Genomic DNA, 18168 nt, shown 5'->3' on the forward strand with positions numbered 1-18168 from the left:
GCCCCTTATTCTCAGGGGCTCACCATATTTGGTGCTGGACTTAATGACAACACCCAAAAGTTTTGCTTTAGCCCCTATACTCTCCAGGCTCAGTCTCCCCTGGTAACAGCAATTACAGGCATGTACCTCCATACCTGCCATTTCCATATTAATGTTACAGCTACTCATTCATGTAATAAACATTTTTGAGCACCTACCACATTGGAAATCAAATTTATATTCTTCCCCACCCTACATCACATTTTGTCATCATTCATTAACTAATTTGTTTTATGAGTGGCATGATTAAACTGGCTCTTCCTTTAATGAGCTTTAATGAAGTGTGTGCTCATCCCATCACCACTCCCCCCCCCCAAAAAAATGTTCTTTTATATAAACCTTTTGAGTTTTGAATAAAAAGACATACATGGCAATAAACAACACAAGTAAATTAAGTCCAGGGGAAAATAACAACCCAACAGCTTATGAAAATAAAGGTGGAAATGAAGGAGGATAAGAGAGAACATCCCAACTCCATAGCAGTAATTTTTTTTCATTAAAATGTGTAAATATAAATTATACCAGGCTGTCTTTGCTACTGGGTGTGTAGACAAAGCTGAAAGTGAATATTAAGTGAGCCAGAGGGAGGGATGACAAGTAGCCCACTGAGAACCAGCATACTTTTCTCCTATATTGTTGTCTCATCAAGGGAAACAGAATTCCATGAAATAAATAACATTCTTCCCCTAAAGACTTGGACTTGTACTTAGGAGGACCAGGGTTCAAATCCAGTCTCTGACATTTATCAGCTGTGTAGCCATAGGAAACTCATTAACTTCAGTTAGCCTTAGGCTCCTCATCTGTAAAAAAAGGGGTAATAATTCCTTATAGTATCCACCCCAAAAAGTTGCTGTGAGGATCAAATGAGAGTGCTTCATAAAATGTGACGAGCTAACAAAAATATTAACTCACATTTTTTACACTATTTTTTATTTCAAAGAAACTAAATCACTTTTATGTTGTTTTTCAAAGTGCTTGAATATAGGCAAAATAAGACTTCTGTAGGGTAAAGAAAGAACACTACTGAAGCAGGAGAGGGTTTTGGTCTTGGGGCGAAGTTGAAAGGACACCCATTCAGTGTCATGCCTTGGCATTTTGAAAGTGAAACGAAACAGGAAGTGATAGTTATTTCACAGTCAAAATATCGTACATGTAAGGTCAATTGCTCATGACTCCAATGACTGTTTAAAGCACTTCAACATTTCTGGATTCCAGCAACTGACAAGCAATATGCAATAAAATACAACAATGGTAATTGACACTGGTTACATTTTTGATCAGTTCATACAATTCAGAACTCATTTGTTACTGAGCTTGTCAGACACACCAGAGATACATTTAAAAAATCAAATTAAGCCCCCTGATTGAAGGTGCAGTCCTTTATAACTAGGACTAAATAATTCTGTTCTAAAGGCTTTGCCAACCAATTACTTCTGTAACTGAATATTCTCTCTCTCATTAAATCAATTATTTAAATCTCATTTTAACATACAAGTCAGATAACACTTTCAATCAGCCAGCTACCAGCAAATCACCATCTTAAGGTCCAAAAAGTTTCTAAAAAGGAATCTTTTATAGGATGTTCAGCTAACAAGTTATCTTTCTGTTTGGTTTTGAGAACCATGGTATTTCTATGGAAAAATAAGCCTTCCCCTTGACTTCCTGGAATAAAAAGCAGCTGTCACATCAGCAGCTAATGACTACATGGTATCTATGCTGCTAATCCACTATTAAATTTTCACTGTTTTCAAATAACTCAATCATTACCAACTCTCCTTTACAATAAGAGGCTGCATTTGGCTAGATGGAATTTGTTGATAACATATTTGGAAGCTTTGAAGTACATTCTAAGCAGCCATTCAGAAAGTATGTTTTGCATTTTTTTTTAAAAAAAAGGAGAGAAAAATGATCTCATTCCATTTCTTGCAAAGAACCCCAACTTAAAAGAAGCAGGAGGAAACTTAAAATAATATGCATGACAAATCACTTTGCAGGTCCTCAAATTGAGCATAAATTTTAGGAGATAGTTGCATGCCTGTAATTAACATGATCATTCCAAGGGAAGTGGAGATTGTATGATTATTCTGACTGTGAAGCCATCTCCGATAACGGCCACCATTGACATTTACCCCATCCTGAAGAACTCAAAAAGGCCACTGACTTGAGGTATTAGAAAAACCAGCTTTATGATCCAAAACCTCAGATATGAGTCAGCTGGGTTAATGCATAAAAAGCAGTGGGGTTTCTTCCAAACCTCACTCCCATATTCTACCTCTGCTATATTCTGGGACTGCGGCTTTAAAATGTTCCATGGCTAAAGTAAGCAAGGTAATTCTCTTTAAATAAAGAACCTCTTCTAAATTACTTCTGCTTTTCTTCATAGCACCTTTTCCGTTCCCCCCTCCAAAAGAAATCCATCCTGAGCTTTCTGCCCCTCAGTTTTAGAAACATACAGAACTCACCAGGATGCATGTTATTATTTTATCTTGTCACATAATTTTTCACCTTCTCACTGAACCTGTTCCCTGATTTTTCACACCAAAGGGAGAAGGAAGGAGGAATAGGAGCAGAGAAATGAAGAGGAAGAAATGTATTTGTAACTGTAGCATCTTATTCTTAATCCACCTTATCATTCTTCTTACCCTCACATTTACTGAAGAATGGTGACTCACCCACAGCTACAAAGAGCTAGTATTTCTTTTTCTCAGCAAATGGTTTAGTATTTAGAATAAACATGGGTTTCAAGTGAGGATGTAGGAGAAGCAGATGTAAGGGTAAAGAGAAAAGGGGATGATGTGAAAGCAAAAGAAGGGGGGATCTCTAGGGCTCAGTCATCTTCAATGAGAGAGAAGGAGGACCAGGCAGCTGCTGCTACCCCTAATCTTACTGATGACAACAGAACTGCCTGGGGAGGAGCAACAAAGGGAATAGAATAGCCTTGTTCAGGAGGAGAGGAAGTAACATAAACAAAGTGGGAGAGAGTCCTGAGCAAGTTGGGTAGAGGTTGAGGAATGAATGGTGTCTAGCTACTCCTCTTTCCCCTCCCTCACTCCTTCCCTTCTCCCCAACTATTGGCGAGTAGCCTAACAACTTCACATTTACAGAAGGCTACCAGGAATAGCAACTGCTGTTTAAGTAGAGGGGAAAGGGGTACTTAAAAAATAAAGTGGAGATGGAAGAAACAGATATTTTTCCTGATTTTATTCTAAAAATGTAAATGAGGAAACATATACAAAGGCCATCAGGGACATATAAGTAAATTCAGCATTCCTCTCCATCTATAAATTACTATAAGTATTCATATATGGTACCCAAGGCACCTAAAACATTTAAACTAAGCTATATACAAATACAATAACATGCTGAAAAAGTCAGGAGTCAGACATAAGTAAAATGGTAAGCAGTCTCAATGGGTATAAGCAGATTATTGGAATAAAAAGGGAACTAAACAAAATACTATACTTTTAGGGGATGCAAATGGCCATGTGGTTTATCTATGTCACATTAAATAGTGAAAATTGTGTGCCTCTTCAAAGAAAAAATGTTTTAACAACAAACAGAAAATACCCATTGTGAAAGTGCTAACTTGAAATCGTTATTTTAATGGAAGAAATGTCCAAAAATACAATGGCCTAGTGTCATAAAGTTCACAGACAAATTCATAAAGATTAATTTCGTCAATGTATTTGTTTAGCTTAGGGACAGAAGCCGATAATTAAAATCTGACTGCTACTCCTCTGTGTAGCTTTTTACTTAAGATAAGATAAATTCAAAAAGATGCACGTGATGAAGGGAGCCAGTGGAAGACAGGGAGAAAATAAATCCACTAATATCTACTAGAGAAAATTAAAAGGGAAAAGGAATCCTAAGAAACTCAAAATAGATAACAGATACTAATACATGAATTTATTTTGAGAGAGCAACTAGGTGGCTCAGTGGATAGAGCGCCGGGCCTGGAGGCCGAAATTCCTGAGTACAAATCTGGCCTTAGAGACTTACTAGCTGTGTGACCCTGGGCAAGTCATTTAACCTTGTTTGCCTCAGTTCCCTCATATGTAAAATGAACTGGAGAAGGAAATATCAAACTACTCCAGTATCTTTGCCAAGAAAACTCCAAATGGGGTTCAAGAAGAGTCGGGCATGATTGAGAAACGACTGAACAAGAGTTTTTAGTCAACAGGTAAGGATTTTAGTTAAACCTGAAAACAAACTCTTCTAATGCTGATGCTTTCCAAATACTAAGGAACCTACATTTTCCCCATAGCCCTAAATGAAGGCAGAATAGCGTAGTGGCAAGAACATGGACTTGGATGTAGAAGACTGTTTTTAAGTTCCATTTCGGACACCTGCTAGCTGTGTGACAATAAACAAGACATTTAACCTTTGGGTCCTAATCTCCTCACCTGTAAAATGGGATAAGAAGCACATATCTCATAGGGTTGTTATAAAGATTAAATCAGATAATGCAAGGAAAGCACTTTCCAAACCTCAAAGAATTATGGAAAGGTCCAACGTAACCGAGAACTTGCGTAGCCCAGTGAATCTGGATTTAGGAAGACCTACTTACAAGTCCTTGGAGGCAGCAAGGTAGCACACAAGGCACTGAGCCTGGAGTCAGGAAGATCTGACTTCAAATCCAACCTCAAATACTTACTGGCTGTGTGACCCTGGGCAAGTCACTTAACCTCTGTTTCCCTTAGTCCACTAGAGAATAAAATAGCAAACCAATCAGGTATCTTTGCCAAGAAAACTCCAGAGATAGCATTGACATGCTATGGTCTACGGGTCACAAAGAGTCAGACCAGACTCAACAACTTTTAAGTCCCGCCTCACGCGCTCACTAGCTATATGACCCTGAGCAAGTTGCTTAACTTATCTTAGCCTTGGTTTTCTCATCTGGAAAACGGAACAGCAATTATCTCTCCCAGGGTCACTGTGAAGTTCAACTAAGACAATCTATGTGAAAAACTTTGTGAGGTTTAAAGTCACAGAAAAGTGTCAACTAAAAGCAACCTAATCTAGCCTACTTCCTGCTACCACACTGACTCCCTAGCATCTTTGCCATTTGAAGAACGGAGTTAATGAAAGTGTTCTCCAATGGCATGATGGAGTCTGTGTCTTCCCTTTGTTTTGGGGCTTCATAACTCTGTAGCTCAAGGAAAATAAAAAGTTTCTTCACTTATCCAATTTGTGGGGGATTATTAGAGGCGGCGGCAAAGGCATACACACACCAACACCGCCCACCACCACACCAGAACACCTGATAAGATACACACTGCTCTTGAGGGTGCTTCAAATGAGGAGATGATTTGGCCACGGGAGGTCAGAGACACAGAGAGAAATTAATCACAGATTTTGTGACAGCTTGGCACTCCTGGGAGACTAAGAAATCTCTGTTCAGACTATACTTGAAGATGGGGAACTAAGTAATAAAACCTGCTGAGGTTATTGTGACAGATTTAATCCACCACCTAGGCAAGGAGCGCCTTGCACATAGATGGCGCTTAATAAATGTTGGCTGAACTGAAAACAGGGGGAGACTAGGAACCTCTGGGTCCTGGTGGCATATTTTCCGTCCAACATTTCTTTCTGTTTTGATACCAGTCTAATCTTCCACTTTGAATCCTTAGAACACAAGTCTTAGAAACGAGGAAAAAGTGTTTCTAATTTTAAAATTAAGCAAAAGCAGATGCTGAAATCCGCATTAAACTCTTCCAGCTGCTACTGAACCACTGGCAACCTGAGTTCTATTTAATTTGGAGACCGCTGATGGTAAACGGGGAACATCGGCCTGCCAAAACCATATGCCCAAGTCAGACTAGAGTCCAAAAATGAAAACGGCCCCCGAAAGCAGACAGCACATTATTATAACACAAATGTCCAACTGGAGGACAAGTAAGTCTACACTGTGTTGAAAGCCTCAGAAAAAAAAAAAGACTGCTTCTGATGAAATTTTTCATGCAACACAAACAACGTTATCTATAAGGTGCTGGGTGCTTTTTTATTCCTCTTGGGTGAAGCATCCTCCCACAGAATCTTTGCTAGAAGTCTGTACGATGCAGGCAGATTTAAATGCACTGACAGAATACCTGAGGGCGTTGTTAATATTGATTAATTAAAGTGAGATATCATATAAATTAATATTTAGCAAGGTCATTATGACAGATTGATGTGACACATAGGCCCTCAAGCCTGATGCCTTATCATCACTCCAGAAGAGACAGCCTGTTTAAGGAGGTGGGGAAAGTGGGGGGGGGGGGGGGGCAGGAGGGCGGTCGTACAGGTGGCATTGAATTGACAGTGGCATCTAATATAAAAAGCGCTTTGTCATTCACATAATGTCTTGGGTAATAAAATGAATTCACTTTCTGGTTTCCTCTAGCCTGCCGTGCCAAAGAACACTGTGTTATCAGCACAGATGGAGCGTGCCTGGATCTGGAGAAGAGCCTGGTGCAAACTGCATACAAGCCACTCTGAATACCAATGAAGCCCTAAGAATCAGCCCCTTGCTGTCGGAGTGACAGGTTTGGAAGCTCCATAAAAATGAACTAATCCCAGTGGTCTTGTCAAACCTCATGTACTGTCAGGACTCTGGCCAGGCAATCTTGAAGCCAGGCAGATATCAGAGGCCGGGATGCTAGGCAGTGATGGATTTGCATATGGAGGGTCGGGGTGCTAGGTTCAGATCCCACCTCTACTACTGTGTGACCTCAGGCAGGTTGTTTAACCCCGCTGGCCTTCACTTTCCTCATCTGTGAAATGAGAAGGTTGGACCTTCTAGGTCTAAATTTACAAACCCAGAGAGAGAGCATGGTACACTGGACAGCAACAGATTTGAGTGAAGGCACTGAGTTCAAAAGTCACTCCTGTGCCTTACCAAGATACTTTGGAGGAGCACTTTGGCCATTAGCTCTTCCTCTGTAAAATGAAGAATAAGATTACATGGGTCCTTAATGTCCCTGCCAGCTTAAAATCTAGAATCCTAAGATCCTGTTGTTTTGGTAGAAGAGGTAAGGGAAGGAACACGCCTAATGCATGGACCCAAATTAGTCTTCTAACCTAAAAGGTGAAGGAGCAGAGGAGAGGCTCCATTAATGCAAACATCAATGCTTCCCTCTAGTAACCAATACATCACTGCTCAGAAGTAAATATGCCTAGACTCCAAGAGTAATGAATGACTTTGCAAATACAAATTCTATGACCATGGAAGATATTACAAAATTAAATTAATAGAAACAAATAATGCATGGTTAAAAAAAAAGGATTATAAAAGAGGCATACCCATCAACACACTCAGAAGTCTCTGGACCTTTGAACTCACCCCCACAACTCTGTACAGTCCTTGATCGTTTATACCTATGTGGAAGACAAAAAAAAGTTAGCAAGGATATATTATATAATCTCTCTACATTTTTAAAAGACCAAAACACTTGCATCACTAAATAATTAATTCCAGAACATCAAACACTAGCAAAACTTTGTCAAGTTTCTGAAAATAAGGCATGTGACAAAAACAGCTGTCTAGCAATAGCACAGGGCCATAAACTGTGATTGGAAAATCATCTCGTATTTTTAAAAAATGATTCGCCCTTTCTCCTCCTCTTCCCCCTTGATATCATCCCACATCACTTCCTCCTCTTTTGTTTGTAATGAGCACATGGCCCTTCTAGCTAAGGTGAATGTGCACTCCTGAAGATAGCATCATCAATAGCCATCCTGTCTTCTCCAACAGGTTGTCCCTACCACCAGACCTTCTCTTGGACTGTCCATCTCTCCCTATCTACCGGTTCTACTCTGCTCCATACAAACATGCCCAAATCTCTCCTACTTTTAAAAAATTTTCACTACATGCCACCACTCTTACTTCTTATGCTTGAGCTTTCCTCCCTTCCTTAGACAAATTCTTTGAAAAAATCTGTCACCACTACCTTCATTTCCTCTCACTCTCTTCTGAGCTCCAGAAGTCTAGTTTACAACCATATCACTCAAATGAAACGCTCTCTTTATCAATGATCTCTTACCTGATAAATAGAATGGCCTCTTCTAAATCCTCATCCTTCTTGACCTCTCTGTATCACTTAATACTGGTGACTATCCTACCCTCTGAGATATTCGCTTCTCTGGGTTTTGGGGACACTCTCCCTCTCTTAGTTCTCCTGTATTACCACTCTTTTAATCTTCTTTGCTGGTTCATTATTGACATCACTCCCACTAAACAGGGGAATATCTGAAGATTCAGCTCTGGGCCTTCTTTTCTTCTTATACTTCATTTGGTGACTTTATTACTCTTCTGAGTTCAGTTACCATCTTAAGCTGATGACTTCCAGATCTATAGATCAACCCTAGTCTCTCTCATGACTCAGTCCCATATCACCAACTGTCAATCGCCCATTCCAAAGTGGTCACCCAGCAGACATCTCAAACTCAACACGCCTGAAACAGAATTCACTATTGTTCACCCCAAACCCACCCAATTTCTGTACTATTGTCAGGGGTACTTCCATCCATACTTCCAGGCAAGCAGGTTTGCAAGTTAGTGTTACCTTCAACTCTTAACTCCCCCCCCCACATATTCAGCCAGCTGCCAAATCCTGTCATTTCCACCTCCATAATACCCTTCACACCCATCCCCTTCCAGCTTACACCCTAGTCAGAACCTCATTACCTCTCACCTGGATTCCTGCAATAACCATCTCCCTCTCCTGCCCCTCTCTGTTTCTCTCTCTGTCTCTGTCTCTCTCTCTCCCTCCCTATCTCTACTTCCACCCCTTCCAATCCAAATCCAGCTCCCACACAGCTGCCAAGGTGATTTACTTAAAGTGCAGGTTTGAAAGAGTCACTCCCACATTCAATGATCTCCAATGGCTCCCTATTACCTCTAACAACAAATAAAAACTCCTCTGTTTGGCATTTAAATCTCTCTGCAGCTGGGTTCTTTCAATTCTCTCATTCTCTTCCACACATATACCCCGCAATCAAACAACACAACGTTCCATTTTCCTTCTCTGTGCCTTGGGATTAGCTGTCCTTTATGCCTGAAATGCTCTTCCTCCTCTCCTCCCTGTAATAGGATCCCTGGTTTCCTTCAAGACTCAGCTACCTTGGACAGGAAGCCTTTACTGACTCCACTCCTCACTGCTAGTGCATAAACCCCCAAAAATCTTGCACATGATGTCTTCCCCATTTGAAAGAAAGTTCCCAGAGGGCTGGGACTATTTTTACTTTTTCTTTGTATCTCCAACACTTCACAAACTGCCTGGCATAGTTAGAACTTGAAAACATGTGCTGATTGATCAAATGACTGATCTGGAAATAGTACAGCATGTCCACTTCCTGGATCGATGGAAAGGATTTGGATTCAAAGGACCAAGGCTCAAATCTCAGCTCCAATATTTAATGTGGATTCTTTGTAACTTTGGACAAATCACTTAACATCTCTAGACCTCAGTTTCCTCATGTGTTAAAAACAAAAAGAGGGGAGGTAGACTAGATTACCTATAAAGTACCTTTCCATCTAAATCTATACCACTAGGACACCTGTGATCTCATCAGCGTGGAGCACTCCTGGTACAGAAATGCTTCCACTCTACAGAGTGGCAGCGCACCTCTAGCTTATAGTCTTAGAGTTCCCTGGGGCCCCTAAAAGGTTAATTGATATACCCATGATCATAAAGTCAGTGTAAGAGGTAAGACTTTGGTCTAGGTCTTCCCAACTATGAAGCTAGCCCTCTATCCAACATCATAATATGTGTATTATTTTGCGAAGGAGACTAGACCTACAATTTCTTCAGGATGTAGAGTCCTTGATGTCAGTCACTCAAAAAGCATTTACTAAGCACCTACTATGTGCTAAGCTCTGCATGTGAAAACTACTTCTACCAGTGTAAGTCAGACCCAGCTCTGCAACTTAGACAGTTGCCTGGGAAGACTGACAGGGTAAGTCGTTTGCTTACAGTCACACATGGCAGAGCAGCAATTAATCCCATTCATTCCAATTCTGAGGCCAGCCCTCTCTGTCTTCTATAATATCCCACTTTTCCCATCGAAACCTAAGCCAAGGGCCACCGACAAGAACTACGAGTATCTTAGATCACACACAATCTACAGACAAATAATTTTTAGCCTTGTTACCACACTGCCTTGTAAATAAAATCTTATTTTGAAAAAGTTGGGGGGTGTTGGGATTTATAAACTAGTGGACTAGGAGAAGTCATTATATGAATGACTCCACAGAGTAGAATAGAGTAGAATCACAGTCACCTCCCAAGAACACCCAAGCACAAATTCATTCAAGTCCAAAAAGAAGCCATCATGCTTCTTCAAGAATATTTACACAACATTCCCAGTGACAAAAGCTAATACATCAAAGTCACCTCAAATTTTGGATTAAATCGACCACATTCTGGAAGCTGCCACCGTCTCTAACCAGAAAGCAAGCAACTCAAAGGACAACAGGAAAAAAAAAAGAGGCAATTGAGAAAAAATTCAAGTCAAAAATAACTTCCTATTTTTACTTTTCTGAAGATTGGCAGCTTTTCGTCAGTGCATTTATTTTCTGAGAGGCTGATGTCATCTCTAACGAAAACACAAAGGCTGCCTGGCAAGGTAGGTGATGGTACGTTTAACCCTTAACCTTTTCAAGATAAGAAGAGAATTGAAATTATGATCATGGGAATCAGTTTTGGTAACTTCTCCTCCCTTTTGTTTCTTCCTTACAAACATAACCATCTTCTTCTCTCCTTATCTTTTACTGAGAATGCCCAGGTCACACAAACGCCCACTTCTCCAGGGTCACAACTGGTTTTTTTTTTCCCCTCTCTCTTTATATTACTTCACTAAAACTCACAGAACCAGGACAAAGGAGGCTAATCTATTTCTCTGCTTATGTCTCTGTACAACAAAAATTCAGTTAGAGACCATCTCCAAAATGGTATGGAGATCAACTGCAAGCCAGGACAAGCTAAGAGTTTTGTTTTGGTTTTTTTAAAAATACAAACAGATGGCCAATGAGAAGGAGATTAAGAAGCTTTCTGAAACTGAGTTAAGAATGGAGAATAAAACAAAAATATTTGTGGCATCACAGCCTGTTGTAAAAAACAAACAAACAAACAACCAGAAACCAAATCAGTGCCAAATAACTGGGTTATTAATGAATAAATTGTGGCATATGAATGCAATTACGTATAAGAATACATAACAAGCATGAGGAATTCAGAGAAACATAGGAAGACTTACACAAACAGATGCAGAGTGTTTAAGAAAGTAAGAACCAGAAGAACAAAATACACAATGGTTACCCTAATGTACAAAAAGAGAACACAGAAAAATAGACAGACTCAGATTATACGCAATTATCTTAGTTCTGAGAGAACAAAGGATAAAAAATCTCTCATGAGAAAAGAGGAAGAATTAGAGTATGATGCATACACTGTCCGGTATAGCTGCTTTGTTAATCAGTTTACTGAACTTTTTCTTAATTACAAGAGAGTGTTCAATGAAGGACAGGGGCATATCAGGGAATGCCAGGGATTTTTTTTTAAACACCAATTTTGTAAATAGAAGGGGGAAAAAGGGACCTAATTTCTTCCTCCACAGAGGATTTGTTCAGAGAGTTTAAAATTTAAAAGAAGGTCTTAAAATGCTTTTGAGAAAGAATTTAGAGAAAGGAGCCCCCAATATGAAGAACTTAAATAACTTGATCAGAATGAAAGAAGTCAAATCTTGAAGTTGTGTTGCACAGTCAAACAAACGGGCTGCTGTGAAAAATGTCTAAAATACCTATAGTATTGAAACAAGGATGTTACTTTTGCAATAATAATCACTGTGCTGGTAATTACTATCAGATAATTGATCAAGTTCAAATTCATCAGGCTGAGAGAAGCAAAGTTAATTGCTAATGCATAATGAGAGGTGCAGGGGGGAATTAATGCAGCTCAACATGGTTTTTACTTTTTAATGAAATTTAAATAAACCACTTTCAAAAGCAATCTGGAAATGTTATTTAAAAGGCATAGGATCACAGAACTGGAAACTACGTTGGAGGTCATGTAGTCCAACTCAGTCATTTTACAGATAATGAAACTGAGGCACAGAGATGTTAAGTGATTTGCTCAAGATCACAGGATCATTAAGTGGAAAAGCCAGCATTTAAACCTTACTCCGGGGACCCCCCTCCCCAACCCAGAGCTCTTTCCACTGAACCACAATGCCCCTATACTATATTTGAGTGCAACAGAACTTTCCAATCTTTCTGTGTTATCTGAAAGCGTTTCAGACCAAGAAACTACAGAGGAAAGCATACTTTCTGTAGCTACAAATGTACAGATACAGAACCAGGACAGGGGGAACTATAGGCCCACAGATATATATATATATATATATATATATATATATATATATATATATATATATATATATATATATATATATATATATTACAGAAGTCCTGACGATATCCTTCAGCTCCAACCCATTTCTCCCAACTCTTGCAGACCTGCACAGCACTACCAAAATAATCATCCTAAAATACTGCTCCAGTAGGTGATCTCCCTGAACATGAACCCACAATCATTCTTTATCACCTATTGGATAAAAATCTAAGATCCCGGGGCTATTGATCAATCAGCAAGCTTTTATTAAGCACCTATTACTTGCAAAGCATGGGAGACCCCAAAAAAATTTTTAATGAAAGGATCTTTGCCCTCAAAGAGTTTGCATTCTATCAGGGGAAATTACATGTGCATATATTAAACAAAATAAAGATATTGTAAACTAGCAGCTTAGGGGGAGGGGGCCGTGAAAAGCTGAAGTTCAGGACAGTTTTCATATAGAAGCTAGCATTTGATCAGAGTTTAAAAGGGAAGGCAGAAAGGAAAGGAATTAACATTTATAAGGGGCCTACTATGTTCCAGGCACTGTGCTAAGTAAGTACTTTACAAATACCTGGAATCCAATTCAATTAAGTGCCAACTATGTGTAATCACTGGGAATGCAAAAGGAGGCAAAAGATAGTGGGACCCTCAAGGAGCTTACAATCTAATCAGGGATTAAACACATAAACAAATACACACAAAGCTATGTACAATATAAATAGGAAATAATTAACAGAGGGAAGGCACAGGAATTAAGGGGCATAAGAGAGATAGAGTTTTAAGAGACTTAAAGGAAGCCAAGGGGATCAAGTGATCCTCACAACAACCTTTTGAGAAAAACATTGTTATTTACAGATAAGGAAACTGAGATGGATAGAGGTTAAATGACTAGCCCAGGGTACTTTGTTGTTCTGTTGAGTCCTTTCAATCCTGTCTAGCTTAGGGTTTTCTTGCCAAAGATACTGGAGTGATTTGCCATTTTCTCCTCCAGCTCACTTTACAGATGAGGAAATTGAGACAAACAAACTTAAGGGACCTGTGTCACAGAGTTAGTTAAGTATGTGAGGCCAGACTTGAGCCCCAGGTGTTCCTGACTCCAGGTCCAGTGCTATATCCACTGAGCCACCTAGCTGCCACTAAGGAACGAAAGCAAGGGATTCTAAGAGACACAAGTAAAGAGGCAGGCCTAGGTGACAAACCGTACGTATAAAGGTACTCAGCCAGAAGATGAAGTGTCCTATCCGATAAACAACAAGACATTCCGTTTGGCTACACTGTAGCATGCAGGAAAGGGAGTAATATATAAAGGAAATTGTAGCCAAGTAGGGAAGGGTTTTAAAAGCCAAACAGCAGAGCTTGTATCTGATCACAGAGGCAACAGAGAACTACTGGAGTTTATGGAACGGGAGAGCAAGATGGGCAGGTGGAAACTTTAGAAAACTCATTTTGACAGATGTGTCCGGGATAGCTCAGGGCAAAGCACAGACTAGAGACAAAGGGACGAATTTGGAAGGTGATGGCAATCATCAGGTGAGAGGTGATAAATGCCTGAATGAGAGGTGTGGGCAGGTGGGCAAAGAGGGGGTTTGAAAGATGCTACTGAGGGTAGAAATGGCAAGAGTTGGCAATAAATCGGATATGGAGGGTAAGAAGAATGAAAGAGGAGGAGGATAATGCCAATGCTGAAAAACCTGGTTAGGGAACATTTAAAGAGGATGTAAACAGAATGAATTCAGTGTGGGACATAACGGCTTGCATATACCTATGGGACCTCCAATTTGAAATATTTAATAGGCAGTCTGAGAAATGTGGCTGGAGCTCAGGAGAGAGCCTAGGCTTGGATTCATAGATTTGAGAGTCGTCTTCATAGAAATAATTAACCCCTTGGGAGCTGATTTAGTCACCAAGTGAAAGAATGTAGAGAGATTAGAAGAGATTACAACGCTCAGAACGGAGCCTTGGGACACACTCAGAGTCAGGGGTCATGATATGAATGATGAATCAACAAAGACTGAAAAAGAGTGGTCATTAAGTAGTGGGAGAATCAAGAAAGCAAAGGGGAGAGGTCAATAGTTTCAAACACTGCAGAGAGGTTGAGAAAGAAGATCTGGTAATGAGAGATCATTGGGAACTGCAGAGAGCAGCCAATCATTTAGGACCCCTGTTACCCACAGGCTCCATCTTGCCTAACCAACACTACATTCTAACACAAACTCTCCACCCAGTCAGGCCTTCCATACTCCCTCTTCCCCATCCCTGCCTCAAATATAAAAAATGCTAAGCCTCTGTTCTTGCTATATATCCTCCCACGGACATCCACCAACCTAAGTGGACTTCATTCAAATCCTTTTTTGTTGTTGTTGTTAATTGTTTCAGTTGTGTCTGACTCCATTTGGGGTTTTCTTGACAGAGATATTGGAGTGATTTGCCATTTCCTTTTCCAACTCATTTTTACAGATGAGGAAACTGAGTCAAACAAGGTTAAGTGACTTGCCCAAGTATCTGAGGTCAGATTTTTAACTCAGAGGAGAATTTCTGGCTCTAGACCCAGAGCTCTATCTACTGTGCTACTTAGCTGCCCATTCATTCAAATCCTACCCCCCCCCAAAAAAAGCCTTCTCTAAGAGTTCCTGATATTCTCCTTTGCTAAATTCCTATGGAACTTATCATCTACAACATACCATGTAACAACAACTAATACATGCACAATACTTGCACGTAGCAGTTTGCATACATTATCTCCCTTGATACTTGCAATGCTCCTTTGGTGAGAGATATAGTTATTAATCCCAATTTTAAACATAAGTTAACAGACGCTTGGAGAGTGACTTGCCCATGTGCAGAGTGAGTAAATGTCACAGATGGGACATAAACCCAGATTTTTCCTGGCATTAAGTCCTATATTATTATCCACCATCCCAAACTGTCAACAACATTCTCAAAATTGCAACCTGTTGTTTCTAGTTCTCACCCTTGTCTTTCCAATGATAGTAAAAACTACATTAAGGGCAAAGACTCTGGTTTTCCACTTTTTTTTTGGCATACCACAGAGTGCTGAGCACACGGTGCTAAAATTAATTTCAAACCAAATCAAATTAACAAGGATTTAGTAGTTTAGGACTGTAAGAACAAGGTCTGAAGAAACTGGGTTGGGTTTCAGGCAGGAGATGGTGGACAAGTTAGAACTGGAAAAGTCGTCCATGGAACTCAACTTCAATAATATATCATTGGTCACTGTTATTACTAAAACACTAGAATATGTAAGACTTAAAAGGGTAATGGATTGAAACTGACTAGAGAGAGGTTGGTGCATGATCAAGGTGCGGTGACCAGAAGGACTTTGCTGCTCTTTGAGAAGAGATAAGCAGCTAAGTGCAACAGGCTTGGGAGCATGAAGAAGGTGGCATGGAGAGTTGGGAACGTCAAGAGCCTTTCACCTCACTAACTCCTTAGCTCCTACCCTGCTTGCCTAGGCCCCCCAATCTTTATGACTGCTCTGGTCTATACTGTCTACCTCCAAACAGTGACAGAAGAGGACCAAATCCAAATAGACTGATATCATGATGGACTACGAGGAGCACTGGACTTGGCAATCAGAGGACTCGAGCTACCGAGCTCCAAAAATGTTACTAGAGTGACAGCTATAGCAGAGGCCCCTTATCTGCCTCAGATGTAAAAATAAAGTAATTTCACTGGGGAAATGAAGTGTCTGAAAAGACAATGAGGAAATGAAGCTGGTCTAAAGGTCGTAACTGTTTTTGTTTGTGACACCAATAAAGTTATGATAAAGAATTTTTGTAGCACTGCACTTTATAGTAGTATAGAAATAAAGCATTAGATTCTACGATTTTATGAAACTGACACCAGTTTTACACTCACTTAGGTCAGCCTTTATCTTTCCTTTCAAATACATGTCAATATTTTAAGAGCATTAATATTCATATTAAAGAAATATTCATGTTCTTAAGAAAAATTTGACATTTCAAATAAGTACTTAAATGTATGCATATGCATATATCCATTGTATACTTAGATTATAGATATATCACTGGTGTGTATACACACACGTGTGTGAATACATACATGCATGTGTACATACACATATATACATACACATATACATATATAATTTTATACATCTCATAGGTACTGCAAAGACAACCCCTCCCCTACGGTATATGTAATGTACAAACATATAAGTATGCATGCACACATAAATATTAATCAGCATTTAAAGTGTCTGTTTGTAATTATAAATATTAACTGATTTAATTGCTGGAAAGATTTTTGAAAGTAAGATAAAACAGAAAAGGATGATAAGTAATCACTGTAGTAAAAGAGTTGAGAAACACCTATAAAAGACAAGCCAAGAAAAATACCATATAAAGGTGATAATGAATACAAAAGAAAGGAATTTTAATTATTCTGATCAGGTCATAGACTGAACTAATATATTTATTTATAATTAATCTTCATTATCATTACAACACCAACTGCAGTATATTTGTGGTTTTGAATGTACATGTTACAGATTTCACAGGTGATTTGGCGTCACTCGGATATAGAAAAATAAATATTAATACAGGTACATAAAGCACACATGCCCTTCCATTTTTATTAACACTTTACAGCTTTTCAAATTTTAGCTTTAAAAAAAAAGCACAATGAGATTGAACCAGCAGTAAAGGTAAGGCACTGAAACCAAACATGATTAACTTTTAACAGACCAAAAGAGCTATCACTCATCCTTATGAACACCCTATTTTATTTGCACTATCTCTGTAGTCAGGAAGAAAATCAGTTCTTTTTATTTAACACTGATAGCATATTAAGCACTGTTTTTAAAAAAAAAGAGGAAGAGGCAGAGGAGGAAAGAAGATGAGGAAGAAGAGGAAGGGGAACAGGAGGAAAAAGGGAGGGAGGGAAAGAGAGAGAGAGGGAGAGAGGAAGAGAGAAAAAGAAAGAGAGAAAGAGAGAAAGAAAGAAAGGAAGAAAGAAGGAAGGAAGGAAGGAAAAGAGGAAGGGAGGGAGGAAGGAAGAAAGAAAAAAAGAAAGGAAAGAAGAAAGAAAGAGAGAGAGAGAGAAAGAAAGGAAGGAAGGAAGGAAGTTAGAGAGGGAGGGAGGGAAAGAGCATTATAATTACAATTTAATATATATATAATTTAATATGATATATAATTATAAATAAATATATTAGTTCAGTCTATGTCCTGATCAGAATAAGAGGGAGGGAAAAAAACATTACTAAATAGTGGGAGCTTGTAAATAGTTCTAAGTAGGGTGGGGTGATCGAAGCTTTTACCTAGGAAGCCAAAATTTAGACAAGTTCTAATAACACTTCCAGTTCTTCAGGAAGAGGAAAAACAATTGAGCTTAGTACCTACTTAGCAAAAATTAGTTAAAAAAGGAATCTACCAGATGCCTCCAGGTGACTTCTTCTGTTCCCTCAGACCCTGGAGATCCTAGTAAACACCTTCCAGAGCCGGCTTTGCACCTGGCATCTACCCAGAGAGTAGTCACCCCCAAAAGAGCCATGAAGTGTTCCAGGGTCTCTACCACCCCTCCTCCTACCAAAAAAAGGGGAATTAGGGACACAATTTAAGCTTTTTATCTCAGGCATAAAGATTGCTAGTCACTGCCCTCAAAACAGTATCAACCTTAAATTAAGCCAAACCTGTTTTGAGTCTTTGTGCTCAATCCCTTTATTATCTGTGTGACCTTGGGAAAATTTGTGTAGTTTGTCCTAGGCCTCAGTTTC

General features: G+C 39.4%; 1 protein-coding gene across 1 annotated transcript in view; it reads right to left on the minus strand.

The window, feature by feature from the left end:
* ARHGAP10 (Rho GTPase activating protein 10) overlaps positions 1-18168 on the minus strand; it is a 371669-nt gene that overhangs the window by 137223 nt on the left and 216278 nt on the right. The window contains exon 14 of the mRNA XM_036764654.1: positions 7321-7395. Coding sequence (XP_036620549.1) covers positions 7321-7395 — 75 coding nt within the window. The remainder of the gene's footprint in view (positions 1-7320; positions 7396-18168) is intronic.

This window comes from Trichosurus vulpecula, chromosome 6, assembly GCF_011100635.1.
Source record: "Trichosurus vulpecula isolate mTriVul1 chromosome 6, mTriVul1.pri, whole genome shotgun sequence".
Lineage (NCBI taxonomy): Eukaryota > Metazoa > Chordata > Mammalia > Diprotodontia > Phalangeridae > Trichosurus > Trichosurus vulpecula.